Source organism: Danio aesculapii, chromosome 12 (genome assembly GCF_903798145.1).
Source record: "Danio aesculapii chromosome 12, fDanAes4.1, whole genome shotgun sequence".
Classification (NCBI taxonomy): Eukaryota; Metazoa; Chordata; class Actinopteri; order Cypriniformes; family Danionidae; genus Danio; species Danio aesculapii.
The window spans coordinates 10,148,458-10,173,168 of NC_079446.1; the positions used below are offsets into that span (position 1 = coordinate 10,148,458).

The following is a 24,711-nucleotide window of genomic DNA, read 5'->3' on the forward strand; positions in this document are numbered from 1 at the left end:
CCCCAAATTTAGCTGCACTGCTGAGTCAAGTAGCCTGTCTGTCTGTAGACACAGCACCTCTAAATCATCCCAGCGCACGAGGAATGTTTCAATCGGAGGCTGTTCACCACAAAGCTACTTCCAACGACGCCTTTAGGGAAAATGGCATTTTTGAAGGCACAGTTTTTGTATTAAAGTGAAACACTGGTCTCCAAGAAAGAAAAAAACATTTTCATCTGGCAAACATCAAGGCTGGTTCCTGCCTGTGAAACCTTGGAAAAGTCTGCGTGGCATGTCAAGATGAATGCTAGAAGTAGTTTTGTCTGAATTTGGCCCACAGGCACTTTGAGGCCAAAATTTGTTCATGCTGTTTTTGTCAAATTTGTCCACGTAAACTTTATAGCGTAAAGCTTAAACCTGATCCCAAAAACATTCTCTGTCATATAGGTGAAACTGGTACGTTCATTTACATAATTTGGGACTGTCCTGGGCTTGGTTATTTTTGGAATATGGTTCAGCAAAGTTTGTCATCTTGTCAGAAGCTAGTGTTTTTAGCTGGCTTGACAGCAGCCATGAAAATAGTTGTAACAAGATGGAAGCCTCCACATTCTCTTAATCACCATCATTGAATTCCAATTTTTATTGATATTGTGTTTCTGGAAATGTCCGCTGCTCGCATCCATGGTGCTAGAGAGGACACCATCAGACTTTGGGCACAAACTTTGGAAAAACTTAAAGGTTTACTAATTTGAATCAAGGAGACGTCAAAAAGCAAAAACTTTTGGTTCCAAGGCCCCTAATTTAATTTAATTTTATTTTTTTGTTTTATTTTATTTCATTTTTTATTTATTATTATTTTTTAATTAATACATTCCCCCCCTCTTTATAATTTTAATGTTTTTTCCCTCTTCCTAGTAATTGTTTAATGTTGTTTGGGCTTCTAATAACTTTTGTTCATTGTCGTAGATCTCTTTTAGCACGGTTTTGAATATCATAATCTATCTGTCTATTACTATATATATATATATATATATGTATGTATGTATGTATGTATGTATGTATGTATGTATGTATGTATGTATGTATGTATGTATGTATGTATGTATGTATGTATGTATGTATGTACGTACGTACGTACGTACGTACGTACGTACGTACGTACGTACGTACGTACGTACGTACTTACTTACGTACTTACTTACTTACTTACTTACTTACTTACTTACTTACTTACTTACTTACTTACTTACTTACTTACTTACTTACTTACTTACTTACTTACTTACTTACTTACTTACTTACTTACTTACTTACTTACTTACTTACTTACTTACTTACTTACTTACTTACTTACTTACTTACTTACTTACTTACTTACTTACTTACTTACTTACTTACTTACTTACTTACTTACTTTATTTTATTTTTTTATTTATTTATTTTTTATTTTTTTTATTTATATTTTATTTTATTTTAAAGTGGCTTAATTTTACCCTTAATCTTAAATACAGATTTGGTTTATTGCTTTTTGGTTTGGAAATTTGTTTTATGTGGGTGTATGTATATATGTGTATATATATATATATATATATATATGTATATATGTGTATATATATTTTTATTTTATTTTATTATTTTTTATTTATATATTTTTACTTTATTTATATATATATATATTTATTTTTAAGTTTCAATACGTCTTTGTCATTAATTCTTCAGTTTTTCCTTTTTATTGTCACTATTATTGTTGTTGCTGGTATTATTATTAATATTATTATTTAACATACGGTAGATTGGTTATTACGTGTATATCTATGCACACTGCTATATGTTGATCGTCTACGGCATGTTTTTTTTTTGTTCGCATAATTCAAAATAAAAAAAATTAATCCTCTTGATCTTATTTATCTTATCTAGAGTGTCCAGATGAGAAAGGGATTGGTTTTGTGTTTGGCACCCTTGAATGTGCACTAATTGCTCAGTGCCAATGGAAGTCTTGCACAAGTGGCTTTTTCTGTCTTTTCCTCAAGTTGCTCAATGAATTCAGTAGAGTGGAACATATTAAATGAGCCGCGTGTGAGAGCGACACGCTGCCAAAAAAAAAAAAGTTTGGCACTTGGCCTGTCTTTTGCTTGCTGAACTCATGACATTCCCTGAAATGAACAGGTCATTGTGAACTTATTTTCATCTTCACCTGTGTTTACAAGAAATCCAGTTAAACTGAATTAAGTTTGGCCAATGAGGACAGGATCTGTCTATGGATCTGTTAATCTGTTAAGCTTGAAGTCTAAACTGCAGGTTTTACTTGTGGGTCCAAATACAGTGTGCTTGTAAAATTAGTAGTATGGAATTATATAGAAAACGGGGAAACTCCAAAGATGCTTTAATAAGTTGTGTGCTTTATTACACTGCACAAAGCAGCATTATAACAGAACCTTACAATTTATTTAGTACAGCAATACTTCTTGTCCACGTGATCACAACTGGAAATTGGGGACTGTGGCATAATAAAAGCTCTGCTTCTTTCGTGCCATGTTGCTTCACCTCTCTGGTTTCTGGTTTCATACTACCATGATAATAAGTATAGTGTTATGCTAATAAGTAAAGCTGCACAATATTGAAAAAATCTGATATTGTGATACTTTGTTTTTCTGCGATAAATATTGCGATATGAATACAGTTTCACAAGATGGTTTGAATAGGTGTATTTGACTATTTTCTGGGTAGTCCAACAGTATTCAGGTACAGAGATTGAATAATCACAATGCAAAAAGGCTTTTCTTACTTTGCTTCGTCTCATTTTTAGTCCAAATATAAAACATTTAAATAAAGTGTAAAAGTAAAAATATTGTTTCATTTTCAGTCAGAAAAAATAAGTGAAAATGAATTTTTCCTTAAAACAAGCATAATTATTTAAGTGAATTAATCTTGTTTTTGCTTTGAAATGTAGATATTTGGACTAGAAACAGACACAAATTCTAAGTAAGAAGTGTTTTTTTTGGCATAAATCATATTAATCTCATATAAATACAGTTATTAATTATAATTCTGTGGTTCCTGGACAACTATAATTCAGACTTAACATTGCATGTCTTGATGTGATCATTGCAGACGTGCACATTGTGATATATGCTGAAATGCAGCCCTAATAATAAGTATAAGATAAGGAGTGCCGTAGGATGTAATAAAGACGACAACTCCCATGATTCCACACTCAGTCATGGCATTATTAAACTATTCCTTTGTTTGTGATGAAGATACACCCTCTAGTGGTCAAAATTTTAAACTGTGCCTTTAAACCAGTACGAAGACATTTTTATTATTAATAGCTTTTGAAGGGTAAAGTGTAGACACTGGCGAAACAAATCATTATGATTGCAACAAATCATTCTAGTGCATGTGTCAAGCGCTAGTGTTCGTGTCCACTTTAAAATGCAAGTGTATACTTAGAAGAGCTGTACATTTGACTGTTCACATATACATTACATTTGTTATTAGTAACTTATTGCAAATTTTAAGTGATTAATTACAGAGAAAGAAATTGTATCAAACAGTAAGTCTCAGGGATAGCCCTGTCTTTCAAAATGTATGTTTATTAGTCAGCTGTAAATTTCAAACATGTTTGATATCTTCCGACTGGATGAAAGTTATAGTCTGAAGCCAGAAGAAAAGTTTGACTTCATCATACACAACTACTTTTTTTCTGGGAAATCTGTCAACTCTGCTTGCCCAAAATCTGCAGACTGGCTCTAATTTTCAACCTAGCATCAAGTGAACGGGAGAAAAAATATGTGGAAAAATTAGTGTATATCAGCCTTTAGTTTATATTTTGAGGCCAGCTTTACTGGAAGGAACTTGCTTTGTGCTTTAAAAAATGAAAATCTGCATGAATTTCTGGCTTCATTATGTACAAATTGTTGCCATTTTGGCATTTCAAAACGAGCTAGTTTTCTGCTGTCAAAAGCACATACAGCTCTCTGTGGATTGCGGTCCACATGGATTTAATCTGTTTTAGGACATGTTTCACATTAGGTGTCTCCTGCATTTTTGTCCTCTCCCATTTCCCATTTTTTTTCTTCTTTCGGAAAGGAAGAAAAGGAAATCGTTGTGTACCTTGTAAACAATCAGACAGAGGAAGCGAGTTATTTTTAATAGAGCTAGACACAGACGGGAGGACCTGAAGCCATTAATCATCCTGCTTTTGAAGAATATCAGTAATATTACAGCTGTTTTGTCTTCGTTTATTTATTTTGCCCTCTGTTTCTTTACACAGGCTGGTTTTCGGAAACCTGTACCCAGCGTACTACTCCTACAAAGCAGTGAAAACCAAAAATGTCAAAGAATACGTAAGTGTAAACACTGCATCCTTTCATGTGCATGTATATTTCTTTTGATTATTATTATTTTTTCGTTTAGGAAGCATTTGATTCTCTAAACCATCTACCAGTAAATTACTGCAGGCTGGAATTAAAGGGAGATTCACCCAAAAATGTACTCTGTCACAAACAAACCTTGCACATTGAGTCCGATGCATATTAATTAATCCATTACGAAAACATTTCGGAATCACTTCAACATTTTGGAACTTTGGAACTCATTTTGGAATGGAGCTAAGCTCATTAATAAAGAGCTGCGCTACAATTATCCTAAAATGCAAAGTTTATTTGAGGAATTTTAATACATTGCTTATAATATGTCACACATTCACATACATAAACAAATCCTGAACAGAGACTGGCAGTACCTACAGACATTAGAATAGATGGTGGCCACGTTGATGTGTTGAACCAACGGACCGAAAGCGGACCATGCTTTCTATCACAATGTCTATGGCAGTATGTCAAAAGTATGTGTCAGTTATCTGTATCTCAATTGACGGCATTCTGTATTTTGCTTTTCGCAAATACGGAGGCTCTGAACTGTCAAAACACCCCTCAAAGCACTTTTTCGGATGCGAAAAGAGGAAATAATTGAACCCGGTTCAATTTTAATTTAATTGAATTTCTTTTTTACTTTTTTAATGACGGTTGAAAGTTCCGGAGATGGGGTGTCAATACGATTCACATAGTGTGAACTTGAATTTTGTTTGTTAACGTGTGAAAACTAAGAACGAAAATTTTGGTTTAAAGGTTATTGCACACTGTGTCTGAAATTTTCGTATGCATTTTTTTCGTATTCATATCCGAAAATTCGTCAGTTACACAAACCTTGCACACTGAGTCCGATGCGTATTAATTAATCTATTCAGAAAAAAACTTGAATCATTTCGAAGTCAATTCTAGCACGTTGTTTTCTTCCTACTTTCAAAGTAGGAAAAGAAATTTTGTGCTACCAATACTGCGTAAAGATGAAGCAGAGTTTGATCTCATTATCAAAGATCTGCGCTGGGATTATCACCAAATACCAAGTTTATTTCAGGAAATCAAAAGAATCTAAAACGCCAACTGGGATGTAGGCTACATATTGGGTTCATCCAATATTGCATAGGAAGGAGAGTTCAGCTCATCATCAAAGAGCTGGGCTATGATTATCCCGAAATGCAAAGTTTATTTCAGACATCAGTGGAATTTTGATACATTGGTTGTAATACTTCACATTCACGTTCGTAAACAAATCGTAAAAGGAGACTGGCAGTACCTAGAAATATTATAATAGATGGTGGGTGCGTTGACGTGTCGAAACAATGGACCGAAAGCGGACCATGCTTTCTATTATAATGTCTATGGGCAGTACGTCAAATGAATGCACTGTGTTTATCAAAGTTATTTGTAGCTCAAATAGCTTTTCACTTATATGCTTTTTCAGATGCGAAAATAGGAAAAAATCGAACCCGCTTCTCTAAAGTTTCGGAGGCAGTGTATCAATACGATTGACACAACGTGAGGTCAAATTTATTTTTTAACATGCGAAAATTACGAATGAAAATTTAGATTCATTGTACAATAACCTTTAAGCTCTTTGCACACTGAAGTCTGAAATTTTCGTGATTCATATCAAAAGATTTGTCAGGTACACAAACCTGTCTGATGCTTTATAATTAATTCATTCAGAAAAAACGCAAAACATTTCGGAGTCAATTTAAGCACGTTGTCCTTTTCTCTGTTCTTCAAAGTAGGGAAAGAAAGTAATAGGCTATTTTGTGCAACTAATACTGCATAAAGAGGAAGGAGAGTTTGATCATTATCAAAGATCTGCACTGAATTAACTATGTTTATTTCAGGAAATCAAAAGAATCTAAAATGCCAAATGGAACGAATTGATCGGCCTACCACATTTTCTAAAGTAAAACATACTATCAGTATTTAACTGTCAAAACATCGCCCAAAATGCTTTTTCAGATGTTAAAAGCAGAAAAAAATCAAACCCGATTCGAATCTTTTCATGACGGATGTAATTTTCGAAGGCAGTCTGTCAATATGATCGATACATGAGGTCGAATGTGTTATTTAACATGCAAAAATTAAGGATGAAATATTTTACGTTCAGTGTGCAGTAACTTTTACTCTTTTAAAAGTGATTCCTAACCTTTAATCACCAACGAAAAAAGAAATTTAGAAGAAAGCTGAAAACCTGTAACCATAACGTGTAACCATAATTTGTAGGAAAAACAAATACTAAGGGAGTCAACGGTTACAGGTTTCCAGCATCATCTTTTTTGTTTAACAAAAGAAAGAAACTCATAACAGTTTCAAACAAGTTAAAACTAGTAAGTTTTTTTGGAGCAATTGAATTGAGAGAAGTTTTATTTTAGGATTAATTATCCTTGAATTAACTTGAGGTCCTGCTCAAGAGCTCAATTACCATCATTAATCACAAACTTCCTACAACTTTTGGGTTAGTAGCCCAGATTCCTAACTCACACCTGTCCTTTAAATGAAATGTGAATACAGTATTGTTTCTGGGCATGTTCGGGCCTGTTGTGGAGGGAGTGTTTTGGCTTGTTTGACCCCATCAGGTGACACATTCTCTTTGCACTTAGTTGTTTTAAAGGATTGCCCTGTTTAAAGCACATACTAGATACTCAGTAGAAGATCAGTGCAGCTGTTACACTGAAACGCTAGTTCAGGTTTGGCCAGAATCGGTGTCATTTATAGTCAGCAGTGTCTTTAGCGTTGTTATGAACCTGCAGATCAGGATGTGTTGGGGAAACATGCTAAAAGGATTGTTCAGCCAAAACTGAACATTCTGTCATCGTTTACTCACCCTTCACTTGTTCTAATCCTGTTTGAGTTTTATTTTTCTTCTGTTGAACACAAGAAGATATTTTAAAAAAATGTGAAATTATCATGATATCATTTTTCATATCATTCGATATAATTATTGTGGAATATTAGGTTTTTTATTTAACCACTTTATTTTAATTTACCAACATTACTAAGGCAAATAGTTTTAATCGTCAAAAACAAAAATATTTAAACAAAATGTCTGATCTCTTAATAGTAATATAATCATAAGTGTTAAAGAGACTCTTAAACTTGATAAATAAAATGTTAGTAGTAGTTAGCACTTATTTTCGCATGTGTTGTTAATCTGACCCAAAGTGACAGGTGTGTGCACGTGGATTCCTTGACCATTTACAATGGACTTTGCGCTCGCGCTCTTCTGGTATCTCTCGTAACTAGGCCACCATCAAGTGTTTTCTCAGAGGATGACAAGTTAACAAATCGTTGCTGCAGCTCCGATGCAAGTTTAGGGAGAAAAGTAAAAAGCGCTGCAGTGTTTGGGTGTGCTGTGCTTGTCTGAGGTAATTAGTCTGCCATTATTACTGAAACACTATGTATGTATGTATGTATGTATGTATGTATGTGTGTGTGTGAATGAGAGAGAGCGTGATGCTGTGTCGCTTGGTGCTCTCTATATGTGTGCGCGCGTGTGTGTGTGTGTGTGTGTGTGTGTGTGTGTGTGTGAATGAGAGAGAGAGAGAGTGTGAAGCTGTGCGTCGCTTGGTGCTGTTTGTGTGTTTGTGCGTGCGTGTATGTGTGTGAATGAGAGAGACCGTCCTGAGCAGATCTCTAATAAGAACAAGACAAACAGGTGACCGCGAACCTAAGGTCGCATATACGGTATTCAGTTTCTGAATGGTTTAGGCACAAGCCATTGGTGATGCTGTCTGCGCCTTACATCATTTTTTTTTATTATGCACGGTAATACCGTATACCAAGGTAAAATAGGGAGGAGGTTTGACGGGATCAAAATTTGGAAACTTGCACCCTAAGCTTATTGGCACTGCTTCCAAGGTTTGCGCTCAGCATCCACATTTGAATAAAACTATAGCGCTTTATACCGAAACTACACACCAAATCTTTTTTTTAAATCGATATTGACAATGGTGTTCGGTACAATAAATATCGATACCGAATTCATCACCCAGCCCTACCTGTAACTATTGACTTACATGTTTTTCCTACTATGGCAGTCAGTGGTTACTGGTTCTTAGCATTCTTCAAATTATCTTCTTTTGTGTTCTACAGAATTTACAAATGTTTGGAACTAAACAAAGTTGAGTAAATGGTGAATTTTAATTTGTGGGTGAACCATCCCTTTAAGTGGGGTTTTTCCTCATTGTGAATTAACTGTCATCATGTGTCCGTGTTCTTTTTGTTCTTGTGAAATGCTTTTTTTCTCTCAGAATAAAATTTGGGCGTTTTTTAGTTATTTACTCGCCCTCCTTTTTAATGCTTTATGAAGATTTAAAAAAGAATTCTTTATAGAGTTTCATGTTTTGCATTCATAACTAAATTTTCTTTTATTTTTTTACATATGGTTTATGTTTTGGGTGAACTATGAGTTTAAACATTAGTTTTTCTTTGCACTCATGCTTTTGTCTAATTCTAACGGGTAATTTTAGGTTGCCTTAGTCATTGTGCAGGTGCTATTTCAGCACCCTAGTAACCCGAGTCTGTTTGTATGGTGCTGCATTGCAGTGAGCTGAGTTACCTCTAATAAGAAATGCATCCTGCTCTTCTTCACTCATATAAACAACACCAGCACTACCTTTCCTAAACAAGCATCTTTTATATTATTCATCTCTTCAGAAAGTTCTAAAACGTTTGGAGAATAATATGCTATGATTTCCTGTGGAATTGTCAAAAGATGTCTCTTCCTACTATTTTGTTGCAGAATACACAATTAAGTGATATTTTTTTGGACTTTTAGGTGGATCGTTTGGGTTGCTCTAGAAATTAATTTGTGAATTAATTGGTTACATTTTCAGCTTGATTTGGGTCGCTTTTACAAATCAATGTTTCAGAACACACTACAATGTTTTTATGCAAGTCATGGGTGTAGAGCTGTCATCTGTCTCATTGGTGAGAGTACACAGAGATGATTGACAAGTTTGCTCTGTGGACTTAGAGCTTTTTTCTGCAGAATCGTGATGCAAACATATAGGAAGTTTATATGTGTTGTTAATAATTCAAGATTATTCATCAGGTTTTTTTATTTATAATTATTAACTGTTCTGTGAATTTTTTTTTTTTCTTTTCCAAATATTTTCTAAATGATGCTTAACAGCAATGAGTTTTTCACAGTATTTCCTATAATATTTTTTTCTTCTGGAGAATGTCTGATTTGTTTTATTTCAGCTAAATATTATGTTCTGCTAATATTATTAGCCCTTGATTGCAGAACAAACTATCATTATATAATGACTTGCCTAATTACCCTAACTTTCCTAGTTATCCTAATTAATCTAGTTAAGCCTTTAGATGTCACTTTAAGTTGAATACTAATGTCTTGAAAAATATCTAGTAAAATATTAAGTTTTATTATTATTATTATTATTATTATTAAAATTATTATTATTATTAAAATTATTATGTTCAGAAATGCGTTTTTAAAAAAATCTTCTTTCCGTTAAACATACATGGGGGGGAAAAATATGCAGGTGGGCTAATTATTCAGCTGGGCTAATAATTCTGACTTCAGCTGTATTTAAAAATATAAGTGATGTGTTCTTGTTTTTGACAGATAAGAACAGTGAACAAAGAACAAAGGTGACTGTGTGCAAAACTCATCTTTGTTTCATACATTTTTTTGTGGTAAAGCTCAACTAAACTCTTGTTCCATTTTTAAAAATAATGTTATGTAATTGAGGGACTTTTTTTCCAGAAAAATATCCAGAAAAATTGTTTTAAGTTTCTGCAAGCATCATCAGCTCATTAGCCGAGACTGAAAGACCTGTAATGGGTGTAAAAGACGACATCCAAAACATGCAGTGTTGGTGGTCCCCCAGGAACGTGGTTGAGAAGCATTAGACAATTCATAGTAATACTAACCAAGGTTGAAAAAGAAAAAAAAAATTAGACCCCCTTTGAAATTATAAGCCTCTCCATTGTTTTCAACTGTGATAATGTGCTCACTAACACACTCAACACATTTCCCTGTTATGAATTATAACGCTTGATTTGTTGGATCATTGGGTCAGATTGCTCTCTCATTTTAGCCAAATAGCTCTGAAGTTCATTTTTATTCTTTCATCTTTGATCAGGCAATTTCTAGGCCATTTTTTTTATGTTCGGCGAGTTTGATTTGTAGTTTCATACATGACTAAACAAATCAAACCAAGAAAGAAATAGCATCAGCCTGCAAAAACACCTTTAATTAAAACCAAATGCCAAATGAAAATATGAAGCAGCTAAAAATCTCACATCTCTGCAATGATGCATTAACAAAAATTCCCTTTGATTTTGGGTAATTATGGTCAGTATACATGTATCTAAAACTGTAAATTCACAGGGTAATGATTGTCTTAACATTACCGTTCCTGAGATATGAATACTGAAATATAGTTATTTTTACACAGTAACACAAATACATAAAATCACCATGTTCACACACAGCACTGAAATAATGTAAAAAAATCTTTCAAGATAAGACCTTGATGCACATTACTATAATGAAGTGAAAATTTATCAAACAAGAATGTCCTGAGAATGTCAGTTTACATTTTTATTGTAACTTATAAGATGACTTTTACACTTCAGAAATCTGTGCATTTAACTTAAATGAGGTATTTGTCCTAATAGACATCCTATAACAGCTTGTTTCCACTAAGCAGTATGGTTCAGTATAGCAGTGATCCCCAACCACCAGGCCGCGAACCGGTACCGGTCTATGGATCAATTGGTATCGGGCTGCACAAGAAATCCCTAATTATTTACACTTTATTTATTACGCTATATTTATTATTGTTAAGTCTAAGCAATCTTTTATTTAATTTTTTTTTTTTTTGACAAATGACTGTATTTAATACCACCAAAATTTATACCACGATCTAACAAAATGAGTGAGAAACAGACATCTTTGGAATGTTCCTTTGCGAAGGGGAAAATGCCCAGTGAAGGACCCACGAATTGCCAAGGAATGGATCCACGAACCATTTGTCAGCAAATCAAGTAAATCCAGCATGTCTGTGCCAGAAGATCAACTGCTGGAGATCACAAATGATGGCGGCCGTTCACATATTGCGTCTTTTCCGAGTGCAATTTCGTTATTTCCAATGGAGGCACTTGGCTTGCGTACGCATATTGGGAGCAATGCGTGCAAGCGGTGTGACGACCTCACACTTTCCAGGTGCACCTAGTTGAAAACATCTCTTTTCAGAATGTCATGTCAAAATAGTGACGATTCTCTATAAACCAATCAGCATTCTGCAGTGAGCCTAGCTCCACCCTTTATGTACCATGTGAATATGCCAGGTACCTTTAAGTAAGAGGCCCAAAAAGTAGTATGATACAGCTCGCTATTTTGGTACCATTCACAACTTCTGACAGTGTAAACAAAAATAATTTTACGTATCGTATAAATACTGAACCATACTGCTTAGTGAAAATGAGCTATTAGATCTGTAAAAGTTTATTCACCATGTATGGCAAGGAACTATTTAAGTAGTTAACTACTTTTTGTTAAGGTAATCATGTTGATGCAGTCCTCAGATTTGTAAAGTTCATAAATCATAGTTTTATTTACCCACCTAACATACAGGTACAGTATACTGTACCACCTTAATCCCTACAAGAAAGAAATGGACTCTATATCAAAGTTCTCTCGGAAATACTCAATTACATGAATTTAGCTTAATACAAAAAGGAACTCAAAACCAAATCCCCCACCCATCTATCTAACATTGATCAAAATTTTTGTAGAAGGTTCATAAAAAATAAAATAAAAGGCATATTGTATATGAACAGGGCTTGACATTAACTTTTTAAATCACTAGTCACTGTGGCTAGTAGATTTCCAACCTTGCTAGCCACTCGCCATATTCACTAGCCACACTTTTGTTGTTTGGAAAATATATTTTATATGCATAAGTTTGGCTTTGACATGCTAAAATACTTTATTTAGATGTTGTGTTATGTACACATGTCTTCTCATTCATTTCACTTATTGTGGGTGTTGTGTATTAGCTTGCTCAGTGTGCATGAGCAAATAGGTTGTCACATTGCAGTGTTTATTTCACATGACTTTTCAGTGCTCAAAATGAAAGATTTATCAAATTTATCTCTGACCACACCAAAAATAAATAATTATTTACTAGTCACAAATTTTAAATGTGTCAAAACAAGGAAAATATAAAAGTTAATCTCAAGCAATGTTATTGTAAAAAAATTATAATCAAACTGTATTACCAAAAATAACTGTAAGCAAAAGAAAGTGGGTTAAAAAAAAACATAGCGTGAGTGATAATGAAAGGATGATCACACGCACACGGTTAATGTTAGGCCTGTTAATAATCTGTTTAAAGAATAACTGAAACGAAAGCAAAAGGATATATATTTTATAAATCTTGAGCTTTTGAAAGCAGCAGGACTGTGGGTGCACGATCATCGCCATTCGTCCAGTCTTATTTTAAAGAGAACCGATCGCACCCTTGATCGCACCAGTTGCATTTCCTCTAGGCACGGTTGTTTCGCAAAAATATACGGGAGCGCACGCACTTTTTAACAGAGCGATCATCCTCTCATTCGGTATTCACCTGCTCTCTGTTGCTCACGCGAACATGGTTGTGCTGCTTCTCGATTGTAAGATCACATTTGCACTAATGTTGGGCCATCACTATTGTCGAACCCTGCTTTTGAGAAAACTACAATTTTAAAATGATTTCCAACCAGCCAAAGTGGCTAGTGGGAGTGTCTGTCTAACCCACCATAGCTGAAATCTACCCGCATTTGGCGGGTGTCAATGTCAAGCCCTGTATATGAATAACATTTACAATCATAGTACGGAACTGGCTGGGACAAAATTAAGAAATTAAAGCAAGAAGGAGACCAAAAGAGACATTATAAAATAATTATAAAATAAATAATGAAATAAAATAAATAAATAAACATGCAGTAGTCTTATTAAAGTCTTTATCATTTCAGTATATCTGCAAAAATAGTAAGAATGGTTCCCAAATCTTGTTAAAAATGGACTATTTGTCACTTGGTTTGAATCTCAGTTCTTCTAAGTGTAACATATTTCCAAGTTCTCTTGCCTACATTTCAAAATTGAGGACAGCATCAGATTTCTAAATTTGTACAACTTGAATTCGAAGTTAAAAATTAATAATAAGCAGTTCTGTCAATTAAGTCCCATGTTTGATGTACTAATATTTAACCTACACGCTGGTCTGAATCATTGCGAAACCAGCCATCAGGCTAACATTATTGTTAAGCCGGTGACATATTTGATCTGTGGAGAGATGAATGATCCAGCATAAGGACACGTTTATGTAAACAGCAGTAGCAGGATCGCTCAGCTCAAGAGCGCAGACACTGGCAGCACAAGATCACGGATGTTTATATGCTTTGCTAGAACGTTGAATGTTCCTGAATGTTTAAGCGGAAAGTCAATTTAGGTAAACTTAGCCTTTTAATAGCAAACCCTTGGAAAAAAGACCACAAAAGCAGCTTTTTTAAAAACATGTCATAACTGTTTCTGCTTTCGCCTTTGAGCGCAGACGGGTAATTGAGAAATCATTTTCAAAATAGAACTGGACAAGCGATGCTTTGTGCTGCAAGCCTTTTTATAGGCCCGCTCGACTGGAGCTGCTGGTTTATGTTGGAGTTAAAATAAAGTTTAAAGGCAGCTTGACAAAGCCTGTGTTTGCTCGCATAGACTGGATGCTCTTAGAAACCACAGTGTGGCTTTTATTTTTCCACCCGGAGCAAATCTGTACAATGCCTACAACTTCTGTTTGTTAGATAAACAGAGCTCAGCTCATGTGTCTCGCTGCTCAGTTTTAATGTTGAACAAAGAAACTACTCCACGGTACACACACACGGAGCAGAAAAGGAGTACGTCCATTCACAATCAGGATACTTCAAAGGTTTTTCATTGGAAATCCAGGCTATACAGCTTCTTATCCTCATGCAGCGTTGAACAGGAAAGGCATGCTTGTCTTGGGCGCCTGCCCGTTCTTGAATCGCGCAGCAAGATAGAACAAAGCAATACTGTTTACATCTTACATACTTGTCTAATTGAAGCCAGGTAATAATTGCAGACTTGTAATAAATGGGATTGTCTGACTTCTAGATCTGATTAGATTTTTCATATTGATGCGGTCAGCGCTCCGGCTGGCAGAAAAGATCACCGCTGGTGGATTTCGATTGACGGTTTGTCACGGAGCGGCAGCTTTACTGCGGCTGATGCAACGCATTGATCTCTCTCAGACCGCTGAAGGTTCATTGGGAGGACACCAATTAAATCTGACGCCTCCTGTCAGGCTGGTAATGCTGCCTCTGCATGGATTCATTTGACTTTGTTCAGCGAGGCTGAAAATATCACCTAATACCTCGGAGAGCTGCAGCTCAAGGCTGGGGATCACATGACTGTCTGCACGGGTGTTTGAAATTGAAATGCTAAGAAGCCGGCTGAAAGCTCGCTGTGGTTGAGAGCAGAGGAGAGGTAGAGCATACCAAACAGGTCCTGCTGCAGAGACACACGCACACATACACACAGAGAGAGCTGGGATGGAAATTAATGTCACGGCCATAATGATTTTTTGTTACACTCGACTGTGTTTCCGTCTCCTCCTAGGAAAAGAGGCGCGCTTGGATTTGTGTTAGCGAAGCACTCAGTGTGGAGAGATTATGCGTTCAGTGTACTGAAGAGAAAAAAATGGATTTTGTTTGAATATTCTTTTGCATGCTTCCAGGTGTTTTTTGTTTGGGCGAGTGTGACGCATCTGCCGGCCTTGTCTGTAGGTGAACTGTTCTGCATTATACGTGATTTTTTTTTTTTTTGTTATGCTGGTCGAACGTCTTCTCATCTTGATAGCGCTCTTTAAGTTAAAGAAATATTTCACCCAAAAATGAAAATCAGCCCTGAATTATAAAAAATGATCATTGGTGGTGTATATGATTTTTTTTTAAATTGATAACAGAAAAATATCTGTAAATTTGCAGTTTTATGTATTTTGTGTTCATGTTTTTATTCTACACTGTTTATTTGTGCTCTTTAATTGCATTTTGGGATCTTGACATTTCGTCCAACAACTTTTAACTTTAAAAAGTGACTTTTACTTACTATTTTAATAGGTTAAAATGATATATTGTCAATGTTGGTGTTGTATATTACGGTACAAAAACCTTTTAATAAACTGCAAGTAGGCATGAGACGATAACCGGTTTCAAGGTTTACCATGGTTTGGAAAAGTCAAGGTTTTAAAACCACCAAAATTTTCTGTTATAGCGTTCCAAAGGTACATGTAAGGTTTTTTTTTATGTGTTTTTATGTCTTGTACAGAAATCAGTGTTTTCAAAACTAATGAAGATAGTAGATATCATTTATTTATTTTAATTATGTAGCCTGACATGTTTACTGTTCCAAAATATTACAAATGTTTCCTAAAATAAAATATATTGTGTTTTACCCAGACATTTTTATTTTATTTTATTTTATTTATTTATTTATTTATTTATTTATTTATTTATTTATTTATTTATTTATTTATTTTTATTATTATTTTTTTTAAAGATTTATTTTTGGTCTTTTTGCATTTATTAGATAGGAGAGTATTTAGACAGAAAGCGAAGTTGGAGAGAGAGAGAGAAGGGGGTAGGGGAGGGAAATGTCCTCGAGCTGGGATTCGAACTCTGGATGCCCTGACGTGCTACTGCACCATATGTCGACGCGCTAACCACTAGGCTATTGCGCTGACTTTTTCCGTGATGACGTGATATTTTAATCCAAGGTTATCATACCATCAGAAACCTATACCGGCTCATGCCTAACTGCAAGTACATTTTTTGTTATTCTACAGACTTATTTCACTATGTATTATTTCTTATACATTAAATTATATCAAACTACTAAAATGTCAATAAAAGTCACTTCTTAAAACTGTAGAGTTCAATTTTCAACATCAGAAGTTGACAGCAGAGATTAAGGTTTCATGATTCAAATCACAACTGTAAATAAACGGAAAACACTTTTAAATTGCAAAATACAGAAATGCTTTGAAGCTTCCAAAAGCAAATAGATTCATTGTTAAATAGCCCATGTTCTGCCAGGGGGTTAAGGGATGTCTTATAAAGCGGATCGATGTGCTTTTATAACAGATATATTTCTAGTTTTTAAATTATATTCTCCATTCACTGCTTTTATGTTATTCCATGTCTTTGCTGCCTATCAACATATGTATGCTCTAGGGCTGCATGATATTGGAAATCAACAGACATAGCTATATTCTGTTTATCTACAATATATATTGCAATATGAGTATCATTTCACAACATTGACTAACAACTCTATTTGGAAAGAATTCATAGTTATAAATTAATTTTGTAAGGAAATTAATCTTTTATAATATATCCTAATTACAAGCATAGATGAATACAACAGAATAAAAATGCTAATTAAATAAACCATGTTTTACATTTTTCTGTGGAATCTAACAGTATTCAGGTACAGAAAATCAAAAATTATATGTAAAATAAATAACACTGTATAGTCAAAGACTATAGAATACACACGACGTGTCGACATGGCGAAAAGTGTAATGGTCAATATGGTGAATGAAGCCCTGCCTACTAGTACAGGAGCCAATTAGCAATCGATATAGACTGACGATTCTCTGGAGGAGAAACTCGGACAAAATGTGTGCTTTGGTCAACAAACACACTGGAATCTCAGCGAATACTTGCTTCACAGACATAAGAAATATGTCCACATAAAGCTTGTAATCTGTACTTTTAAATAAAGCAAGTGCACTTGAAAACAAAAGTTCTCTGGTTTTGTAATCTGTATGAAAAGAACGCAAGGTACAGTCCATCCTGTCAAACGCACATCACATGACAGCAATTACCCAAACAGCCACAAAATTGTAAACAAAAAGTCGCTGCCATTTCTGCCGTCAAGACCAAGTTGTGAATTACTTCAGAAGAGCAACACAATCAGACGATCCCTATCCAGAGGATGATAATGTGTAACACGGCCATAGATGATATTGGTGTTGTGATCTTATTCCTTTCGAGTTTGCATGCGCATTACCTCGGGCAACCTGAAAATCTGTTGATTTTGTTTAATTCAGACATTTAGAAACGAAACTTATGAGACGGTTGTTGTTTAGGTTTATTGATGATTCTAAATCTGTATCGTAATCGTAAGCTTGGCAAACAGTTTTGTAGAATTTGATGTTTCCCCAATTAGACAGAATGTCTGAGCATACTGCCTGAAAGGCGTTTCAAAGATGGCCACCGAGTGAATTGACTTGCCTTAAAGGAACTTTGGTATAGTCTTCATTTTACAAGTAATAATATACAATTAATCAAAATCATTGTGAAAGCTTCAAACTTAACTTCTTAGTGTAAATTTGCTTAATGTCCTACACAAGTCACAGGTCTTAAAAAAACACATCCAGATAATTTTTAGGGTTAATTCTTGTGATAACTCCTTAATTATACTCCACAATTATAATCTCAACTCAACATTGGAGATGTAACTATTGCATATTTGTACATTAAAATGCATTAAAATATTGATGTTGAAACAATATATTGTGCAGCTCTAGAATGCTCTGTGTAGTGTGAATGTCATGTGACATACCAGGGCCAACTGTGTCACTTTAATGCTATTCACAAATGCACTCTTGTGACCTCATGGGATCGTAAAGTACAGTTTGCACACATCAGAATCTTCCCCAGGGCCATGCTATACTTGTTTTAGTGGTGCAAGAAAAATGTTATTATGAGGCTAAATTGTATTGATGGATCCTTGTATGTCATTGAGGATTTCGGTAAATTATTATCATTATTATTATTTTAATTTTTTATTTTTTTTTAGCAATTTTCAATTTTTTTTAGCAATTTTAGCAATTTTTTTTTTAAGAATCTGTTTAGAATCAATTTTCAGAATGTCAAAATTCTAAACGAATTGAAAAATGGGGTTGTAAAAGGTTTGAAATTCTTCATGGTCCTCCTTGATTCTGGAATTGGTTGGAAACTTTAGAGAAATATTTGTAGAATCCTGGGTAATGTAGTGTGAACTAAATCTAGTAGTACAAAATAAGCTTAAAAATGAGGCCTAAATCCTTCAAAACAAAATAATCATTTATAAATATTGTTGCTCATAGTTGGTTTGTCTAGAACAGTTTACATTTTATCATTAAACTTCATTCCCTGCTGACTAAATGAATGGGAATTTTAATTTAGGAGCCCAGTTGTTGTACTCCATTTTAATATACACTACCTGACAAAAGTCTTGTCATCGTTCCCAGTTGTAAGAGCACGAAATAATAACTTCTAGTTGATCATTTGGAAAAGTGGCAGAAGGGAGATATTTTCCGATGAATCATCTGTTGAACTGCATCCCAATCATCACAAATACTGCAGAAGACCTATCAGTCAAGTTTGGTGAAGGAAAAATCATGGTTTGGGGTTACATTCAGTATTGGGCGTGTAAGAGATCTGCAGAGTGGATAGCAACATCAACAGCCTGAGGTATCAAAACTTTTGTGCTGCCCATTACATTACAAACCACAGGAGAGGGCAAATGCTTCAGCAGGGTAGCGCTCCGTCTCATACTTCAGCCTTCACATCAAAGTTCCTGAAAGCAAAGAAGGTCAAGGTGCTCTAGGATTGGCCAGCCCTGTCACCAGACATAAACACTGAGCATGTCTGGGGTGAGCTGAAGGTGGAGGCATTGAAGATTAATCCAAAGAATCTTGTTAAACTCTGAGTCCTCCAAGAACGCTTTCTTTGCCATTCCAGATGACTTTATTAATGAGTTATTTGAATCATTGCAGAGATGTATGGATGCAGTCCTCCAAGCTCATGGGAGTCAGACACTATATTCATTATTTTTCCACTGCACCATGACTTTATATTCTATACTGTACTTTATTTCTGTTAAGTGATGACTTTTGTCTAAGCAAAGTCAGACCTTACTGTCCTAATTAAATAATTAAAAATTAAATAAATTGTCAGGTAGTGTACTATAAGTATATTTACTGTTTGATAGTTGAAAACGTATATGTGAACACATCTTTGTGGTATAATATATTTAAAAGTGTTCATAATGATCATTTATTTATTGGTATAAGCCTAACAGAAGTCATTTATTATTTTTATGCATGTGCATTAATTTATTGTTTGCGGGTTTGTCTTAAATATTCCACATGATTTCTTTCAGGTTCGATGGATGATGTACTGGATTGTCTTTGCCTTGTTTACAGTAGTGGAGACGGTCGCAGATCTAACCATAGCCTGGTGAGTCTTCCCCCACACCACTGCTGCAGTTACCTGATTACAAGTGATTCATGTCAGACTAAAGAAGCGAGCCATTTCATTGAAGATCGTGTTGTTTGTTTCCCCAGACCAAGGAATGCAGGGAAGCAATCAGGCTTTAATGAAACAAAGTTGCCGTTTTAATTTAGAGTAGCGCAAATTAATTTGTCGGAATACAGCTTTAATGAGTGTAATTATGTCAGCTGATTAATCGACTGTAACGTGGGTCCTCTCTCTCTTTCTCTCTCACTTTCTCTCTCTCTCTCTCTCTCTCTCTCTCTCTGTCTCTCTTTCTCCTCTGATCTGAAGGTTTCCCCTTTATTACGAGATCAAGATTGCCTTTGTGATCTGGCTTCTGTCTCCCTACACAAGAGGAGCTAGTGTCATCTACAGAAAAGCCCTTCATCCTTTGCTGTCGTCCAAAGAAAGGGTGAATCTTGTCTTTATGTTTGTCTTTTTCTTAATACACTTGTTTTCAAAGAACTTGATTTCACTAGTTGTTAAATGGTACACATTTTCCTGCTGAGCAGTACATTTCAAGTACAGGTCATCCTGATCTGGATTGAGCAATTCCATGAAGATGTCAGTCTTGATATGAAAGAAATTTTAGGTTTTCACAAAATTACTGAAAAAACAAAACAAAACAGTGGACTAGAACAACCTTTCCTCATTTTGCAATATTGGGTTCCATCGTACACCCGGCGCAATAAGGTGCAAGATGTGTTTGCCGTGATTTGTTGCTATTTTCAGACTAGCACAACCCCAATTTTCATATTTTGCATCACGTTGTTTAAATAGAAAATCCTTTTGTGCCACTTTGTGGAGTCATGGGTGTTCCGGTTTAGAAAGGAGGTGTGTTAAGGTGTATTGAACACGTGTTGCTATTTTGAGGAACTGAAGTAGACCACGCCATTGACCAAGTAAAAACAAATTATTTAGTTAGTTAGTTAGTTAGTTAGTTAGTTAACTTTATTTGTCCCTGTAGGGTAATTTCATTTGCAGCATACACTCACAGAGACTTCTGACATTTATTTATTTATATATATATATATATATATATATATGTATATGTATATATATATATGTATATGTATATATATATATATATGTATATATATATATATATATATATGTATATATATATATATATATATATATATATATATATATATATATATATATATATATATATATATATATATATATAATTTTTAAAAACATGAAACACACACTCTAAATAAATATCCAGTCTACTAGCCATCAACTGAGGGAACTACATAAATATTAAAAACACTACATCTATGCCTTCTTCCTGTCCAGGGCATTTTTGTTTTTCCAGTTTATTAATTACAATTTGAATTTTTATAATGTTATTATGATTATGAGTATTATTTATTATATGCATATTTATAATTGTTTTCAAAAAACAAGTTTAGTTTTGTCCAACTGTCGGGTTTTGGAGACATATGCATCAACATATGGGGCATAAGAATAAGACGTGCGTTTGTTTTTTGACCACACTTCATCATTGTTGTTCATTTGTTTATTTGCTGGAAATTAGAACTGAATTTAGAAATAGTTTTGAAAAAAATCTTTGCGCTTATCAAACAAAATTAAACATGTAGACTAATGGATGTCTTCAGTGGAGTGCGTACAACACCATTTCCTTATCCACGAAAGTAAAGGAGTAAAGAGTAAAAACAAAGTAAAGAGAAAGAAAAAAGGTTGAATGGAGGAGGCTCGTTATTTATCCTCGAACTGCAGATGGTCTGTTAAACTGTTTTCTCGCTAGTGAAGCATTCAGTTTTTCCACTTACAAAGTCTGCAATGTAAATAGCAAAAGATCCATGGCATGACGCAAGCTCTTAAAGGGAAAGGGAGATGAGGCTGTGATTGGTTTAATGCATGTTATACTCAAAACACACCCATAACTAATTTAGAGAATAAGCACAACCCTGTTAGACCATGCACCACTATCCAGAGTGTATTTTCCCATCCTTAAAATTGCAAAAGTGGATTCAAACACGCCCTTAATGCTTTTGTGCCATTCACTTTAGACTCTGCACCCAGATCGTTAAAATGAAGCCCATAGTGTTTATCATTTATTTTTTGATGATGTGCTTAAAGACCAGAAAGTTCTCAATCTTGTCCTAATGTTTTTGAAGGAAATTGACGACTACATAGTCCAGGCCAAAGAGCGCAGCTATGAGACTATGGTGAACTTCGGCAAACAGGGCCTGACCATCGCTGCAACTGCTGCTGTGTCTGCTGCTGTCAAGGCAAGTGTGTGTGTCTGTGTGTGTGAGTTGAAGATGGACAAACGGAATAAGTAAATGCTCCTAGACGAACTTCATTTAAATTTGCTTCTGATAGATTTTATGTGGGTGATTGCAAGTCATGTTGTTTATGGTGGAAAAGCTTGATCTTCCTCTAAAACTGTTGCCAATTGCCAAATAGATTAATATTTCATTTTTTAAATCCAAAATTGTCAGTAATGCTGCCTTTTTATTTCTTGCTAATATTGAAAACAGGAAAGTAATGTGTTTGACATTAGTGTAAAAAGGTCATGTCAATACTGCATCTTATAGCCTTGGAATAAAAGCTTTATCAGCCTTACTCTGTCTAAAAGTGGATGTCAGTGTTCTTTGAGAAAGGGAGTAGTCCTCCATTATCTTCTGCAAGCTTGCTTCCAGGTCTGCCATCTCTAGTTTGAATTTTTACATTGTATATATATTTATAATCTTTTTTTTCATGGATAAAGATCTCCTTATGTTTTTGTGGTAATGTTTATTACATTGATGCATTTATTCAGTTTGATTGTAAATAATTATAAAAGATATGTATTGTGGCCAATATCTTGCTAACATTAAAATTAGACCACAGAACATTGTAAAAACAACAACAACAACAAAAAAAAAACATTTAATGACCTGGTAGTTATTATATTATTTTTTTTTCATTAATAACAACAATGTTTCCTGTCCATCAAGTCAACATTAAAATGATTTCTGAAAACAAAATGATGTGACATTGAAGACTGGAGAAATGACTGCTGAAAAAACACTTTGGTCATCTTATATATAAATTAATTAAAACATTATGTTGCTGTTTTCAAATTTTTATAATTTCTCACAATTTGACCATTTTAAATAATTTAATAACATCTTTAAAAAATTAGTTAACATTAAATGGCTGTTTTAAAATTGTCATTTCTCTTAATATGAATAATTTTAAATACTTTAAATAATTTCATAAAAAATTACTTTAATTAAAACATTAAATTAATTGTCATTTGACACAATTTGACCATTTTAAATAATTAATTTTATAATTAACTTAAAATTAATTAAAACATAAAATTAATCGACATTTACCACAATTTGTCCATTTTAAATAATTAATTTCATAAAACAAATAAGCTTAAAATTAAAACCTATAACATTAAAACATTCAATTGTCATTTTTCTCAATTTGACAACTTTAAATAATTAATTTCAATAACAATAACTCAAATGAATTACAACATTAAATTGTCATTTGCCACAATTTGGCCATTTAAAAAAAATTATTTGATTTTAAAAATAAACTTGAAATATAACATTAAATTGCTGTTTTAAAATGTTCATTTCTCTCAATTTGACCACTTTGAATAATTAATTAATAAAAAAATTTAATTAATTGTCATTTGTCACAATTTGACCACTTTGAATAATTAATTGAAAAAAAATTAAAACATTAAGTTGCTGTTTTAAAAATGATCATTTCTTTCAATTTGACTATTTTAAATAATTAATTCCATAAAAAAAAAATATTAAACCATTAAATTGCTTTTTTAAAATTGTTGTTTTGAATAATGAATTTCATAAAAAAAAAAAAAAAAAACTTACCATTTTTATCTTAAATTTTTTAATCTTAGTGTAAATCACATTTTAAAGGTAAAACGTTTGCAAATGTTGTCTCATTTTAGCCACTCTTCACCTCTTCCCTTTTCCCTATCCTCTATAAGCAACAAAGAGCATAAGTGCGTTGGCTCAAACCTGCAGTACCAGCAATAAATGACATACTAATGACTTTACAAGCAAAGGTCACCGTTCCTTTGTGAAGCTAACCCAAGGCCATTAGTATTAGTGCAGTAGTAAATGTAATCGGGCTGATTTTCTAATCGGAAGCAGAACATGCTCAACAATGTTCCAGTTTTCATTTGGCACTGCCCTGCCAGGAGTAAGCCATCATTGATAGATGTGTCTAAAGTGGAGCCAATGAGCTTTTGAAAGAACTTGTCGAACTTTATTCTTGGACACTGCCATATTTTCCCAATCATACCTTCTTTTACACTCTTTTGAAGGATTCTTTATCTTGTTTGTGAAATCCTATCTTTGGTGATTGATCTTTTTGTTACCTTGTACTGACATGTACTGCCCTATAGGAATACTGCAGCCCTGCTCTCTCCAACGCAGGTAATTCCATAGAGCGTCTACAGCATGTGGAAAAGCTTCATCATTTTAACATGTTTTAACTCATGGTTTCCTTTCTCCATTTTCTACATTTCATTGACTCAAATATTGTGTTCAGTACGAAGTTAGAATTATATTAAAACACTGGCTGCATCTGAAAGCTCGAAGGCTCCATTCTAAAACAGGAAGTCATCAAGGTATGTCCAAATTCTGTGCGGTTAACCACAATCGCAATTTGAAACGTTGTGATAAGTTAATCACAAGAGGCTGCAAAATAAAATATATCTGTATTATTTAATTTCCCCCACCCAGAGCAAATGCATGACTGCCGTCTCTGTGTGACAGTCTTACTAGCCAATTGAGTGAGCACACTTTCGTTCTGCACAATCAGAATTGCACAAGCGAACTATGCGGAACGCCCACAATAAAAATAAAACAAAGAAAACAAACAGGAAAGCACGGACAAGTGGGATTATGGTGTCTGCTGCATCAGAAATATGAATAGACAAATTAATATCAAAGAAAAACATCATTGGTAAATGGGAATATTTTGGTTTCAAAGTCAC

The 24,711-nt window shown here is 34.2% G+C and overlaps 1 protein-coding gene across 1 annotated transcript in view; it reads left to right on the forward strand.

The window, feature by feature from the left end:
• reep3b (receptor accessory protein 3b) overlaps positions 1 to 24,711 on the forward strand; it is a 58,626-nt gene that overhangs the window by 18,364 nt on the left and 15,551 nt on the right. The window contains exons 2-5 of the mRNA XM_056469681.1: positions 4,253 to 4,325; positions 19,597 to 19,673; positions 20,001 to 20,121; positions 21,857 to 21,970. Of these exons, the coding sequence (XP_056325656.1) occupies positions 4,253 to 4,325; positions 19,597 to 19,673; positions 20,001 to 20,121; positions 21,857 to 21,970 (385 nt within the window). The remainder of the gene's footprint in view (positions 1 to 4,252; positions 4,326 to 19,596; positions 19,674 to 20,000; positions 20,122 to 21,856; positions 21,971 to 24,711) is intronic.